This window comes from Octopus bimaculoides, chromosome 22 (assembly GCF_001194135.2).
Source record: "Octopus bimaculoides isolate UCB-OBI-ISO-001 chromosome 22, ASM119413v2, whole genome shotgun sequence".
In the NCBI taxonomy this organism is placed as follows: domain Eukaryota; kingdom Metazoa; phylum Mollusca; class Cephalopoda; order Octopoda; family Octopodidae; genus Octopus; species Octopus bimaculoides.
Genome location: NC_069002.1, coordinates 17,151,099 through 17,154,948, shown reverse-complemented (window position 1 = coordinate 17,154,948; position 3,850 = coordinate 17,151,099). Strand labels below are relative to the sequence as shown.

The window sequence follows — 3,850 nt, the reverse complement described above, 5'->3', positions numbered from 1 at the left end:
ATGTAGTCATCATCATCATCATCATCGTTTAACGTCCGCTTTCCATGCTAGCATGGGTTGGACGATTTGACTGAGGACTGGTGAAACCGGATGGCAACACCAGGCTCCAGTCTGATTTGGCAGAGTTTCTACAGCTGGATGCCCTTCCTAACGCCAACCACTCCGAGAGTGTAGTGGGTGCTTTTATGTGTCACCGGCACGAGGGCCAGTCAGGTGGTAATGGCGACGGCCACGCTCAAAATGGTGTATTTTACGTGCCACCTGCACAGGAGCCGGTCCAGCGGCACTGGCAACGATCTCACTCATGTATATTGATGATGATGCATGGCCCAGTGATTAGAGTGTTGAGTTTTTGATTAATATATCATGGGTTCAGTTTCTGGACCAGGTGGCATGTTGTGTCCTTGAGAAAAGCATTTCATTTCCCATTGTTGAAAATTACTACTAGCGATAGCTGGAGATTAACACAGTGACAGATTGGTGACCTGTTCAGGTACAAAAGGGAATCTTGTACTTTCAGTCTAAACTCCTTGAACATTCAAATAAATTCTGGCCTCACTTGAGCCTGTAGGCTTGAGGCAGACTTTTAAAACTCCACTTTATTGTTGTACAGCTATATAACTACTACACTAAATACAGTAAAGCACTGTTGCTATATTTAGAAAGCCAAGCAACCATATAGAGATGATGGTAACAAACGTTTTTTTTTTTCACTGAAAATTTTCATTAGGCTGGAACTGTATGGTTGCATGTATATATGCATATATGTATGTTTGTGTGTGTGTACATACACACAGATGGGTGAATGTATGGTTGAATGTATTGCAGTCATATAGTTCCAAGATTGACATCCACAGCGCAGTGCCTTGAGCAAATATCCTCTGCCATAATTTGAAGTTGACCCAAACCTTATAAGATAGAAATGGCATGGAAGCTTAATCAGGGTGATTATACCTGGTCATAGATGATAGATTTAATTGATAACCTAGTTTAACACCACCACCTGACTCTTGGGTATCTTTAGTAGAGTATGCTCTGTTTCAAGTATCAACGTTCAGTTTAACTTTCTTCTTTCATCCCACCAAAGGCCCAGGGATGTTGTTCTTCTTTTCCTCTCCTAATTACTCACCAATTAACTCCTACCTCTAGCCTGTAGACTTTCTGTAGCTATTCCCTCTATACCTTTCTACTACAATTACAATGGCATCTGCTTGTTGGAACTAGGTCATAGTGTATCACCTCCATCAAAACCCACCTGGCGCACTCCATCATTCATACTGCACCCATCCTTCCTTCCCAACCTTAACCACTATATATTCAATCCTTCCTTTCCTGAGTGTGAAGCCCCTGGAATTCCTTCTTCTCCCATGTTTTTCCTTATGGTCATCAGTTTAGATTTACATATGTATAAGGTGAACAGTAACTGCACATATCCAGCAAAATGATCTCTCATTTTCTTATAACAAAATATTGTTTCAGATTCCAGTGTTTCAAGGTTGTAAGCATCCATTAATGCAAACAGTCCAGCATGCCCAATATTATCATGGCAAAGATGGTTTTGGAGATGTTGCAGACAGTGAAGCACCGGGTTTGGATCACCTTCAGAAGGAACATGCTGTAAATGCTTTAATTCATCTTGTGAACCAAAACCCAGGTAAATTGATGTTGTTGTCATTGTCATTGCCATCATCATCATCATCATCATCATCATCATCATCATCATCATCATCATCATCCTCATCCTCATCATCATCATCGTCGTCATCATCGTCATAGTCATCATTGATGTCATCATCGTCACTGCTACCATCACCACCATCATTGTTAACATCAACATCATCACCACCATCAACCCAATTCTTTAGAAAATGACATTTGCTCAAGATGATGTGCAGTGAGATTGAACCTGAGACCTTGTCGTTGTGAAGCGAAATTCTTAACTTTTCAGCCGTACTGCATCTATTGAGATTTAAATAACATTTTAATTAAAGATCAACTCTTTTGATGACACTTTTCATGGTTTATCAAAAACAATTACTGTAAAACCCATGTAATTTACACACTTTATTTTTGCAAACTTGATTAAATCAATCCTAGTACTCAAATTGGCACTTATTTTATTGATGGAAGGCAAAGTTGACCTCGAACTCAGAACCTGAAGATGACGAAATGCCGCTAAGAATTTTGCCTGACTTGGTAACAATTCTGTGCCAGTTCATTGCTTTACACTGAAGTTCGTTATCAATAAGCAGGTAGTGATAGCTAAGGTTCCAAAGTTCACTGATAACAAGAAAACATCTTTTTGATGTTATCGTTTTTCTTTATAGTTCAAAATCCAGTGGGGGAAGTTGATTATATCAACCCCATCACTTGACTTACTCTTTTTTTTTTCTATTTACTTGTTTCAGTCATTTGACTGCGGCCATGCTGGAGCACCGCCTTTAGTCGAGCAAATCGATCCCAGGACTTATTCTTTGGAAGCCTAGTACTTCTTCTATCGGTCTCTTTTGTTGTCAAGCGATGTTGGGGGAACAAACACAGACACACAAACATATACACACACATACATATACATATATATATATATATATATGACGGGCTTCTTTCAGTTTCTGTCTACCAAATCCACTCACAAGGCTTTGGTCGGCCCGAGGCTATAGTAGAAGACACTTGCCCAAGGTGCCATGCAGTGGGACTGAACCCAGAATCATGTGGTTGGTAAGCAAGCTACTTACCACACAACCACTCCTGCGCCTACATATTTTATCGACCTTGAAAGGATGAAAGGCAAAGATGAAATATGGTGTCCCTACAAGTCATCAATATTTATGTAACAGCTTCCAGGAATGCGTTTAATATGTAAAACTGGAATATCCAATTACATTACACTGCTATATTTAAGTGGCTATTGTGTATGATTGAAGGTTTGGATGAGTGCTGATGAAGGAACAGAAACTTCTGAAATATGTCATATATTCCTATTACCTATTTTTCGCCTTCAGTCTTGTTGTTGTTTACATCAGGCATCTTGGATATATGAAATGTAACAAAATTAGTGCGGGCTATAATTTCTATAGATAATCTGTAGAGATAATCTTAACAAGAGATGTGATAGCACTGCTAACACTCTAGAACATAGTATTCATCATCATCATCGTTGTTTAACGTCCGCTTTCCATGCTAGCATGGGTTGGACGATTTGACTGAGGACTGGTGAAACCAGATAGCTACACCAGGCTCCAATCTGATTTGGCAGAGTTTCTACAGCTGGATGCCCTTCCTAACGCCAACCACTCAGAGAGTGTAGTGGGTGCTTTTACGTGCCACGAAGGCCAGTCAGGCGGTACTGGCAACGGCCACGCTCAAAATGGTGTATTTTATGTGCCACCCGCACAAGAGCCAGTCCAGGGGCACTGGCAACGATCTCGCTCGAAAGTCCTTAGACATGCCGCGGGCACAAGTGCCAGAAAGGCGACGCTGGGCACAGGTGGCATCACGATGACTTATAAAAACGTTTGATATACTTTGTAGAGTATTATGGTTGCACAACAAAATGCTGTGTCCCTACAAGTCACTGATATTTACAAACCAGCTTCCAGGAATGTGTTTAATACATGAATTGGTATACACAATAGCATTACACCACTATATTTAGTGGCTATTAAATCAATGAGTTTGTGGATGGTTAATGGGTTGGATGTTGTTGGCACTCCGTCGCTTACGACTTCGAGGGTTCCAGTTGATCCGATCAACGGAACAGCCTGCTCGCGAAATTCACGTGCAAGTGGCTGAGCACTCCACAGACACGTGTACCCTTAACATAGTTCTCGGGGGATATTCAGCATGACAC

The 3,850-nt window shown here is 40.9% G+C and overlaps 1 protein-coding gene across 5 annotated transcripts in view; it reads left to right on the top strand.

The window, feature by feature from the left end:
- The window catches only part of LOC106872257 (inosine-uridine preferring nucleoside hydrolase), a 40,267-nt gene that overhangs the window by 25,801 nt on the left and 10,616 nt on the right, over positions 1-3,850 (top strand). For all 5 annotated transcript variants that reach the window (XM_014919190.2, XM_014919197.2, XM_014919211.2 and 2 more), the window contains exon 3: positions 1,480-1,654. In XM_014919190.2, the coding sequence (XP_014774676.1) occupies positions 1,480-1,654 (175 nt within the window). The remainder of the gene's footprint in view (positions 1-1,479; positions 1,655-3,850) is intronic.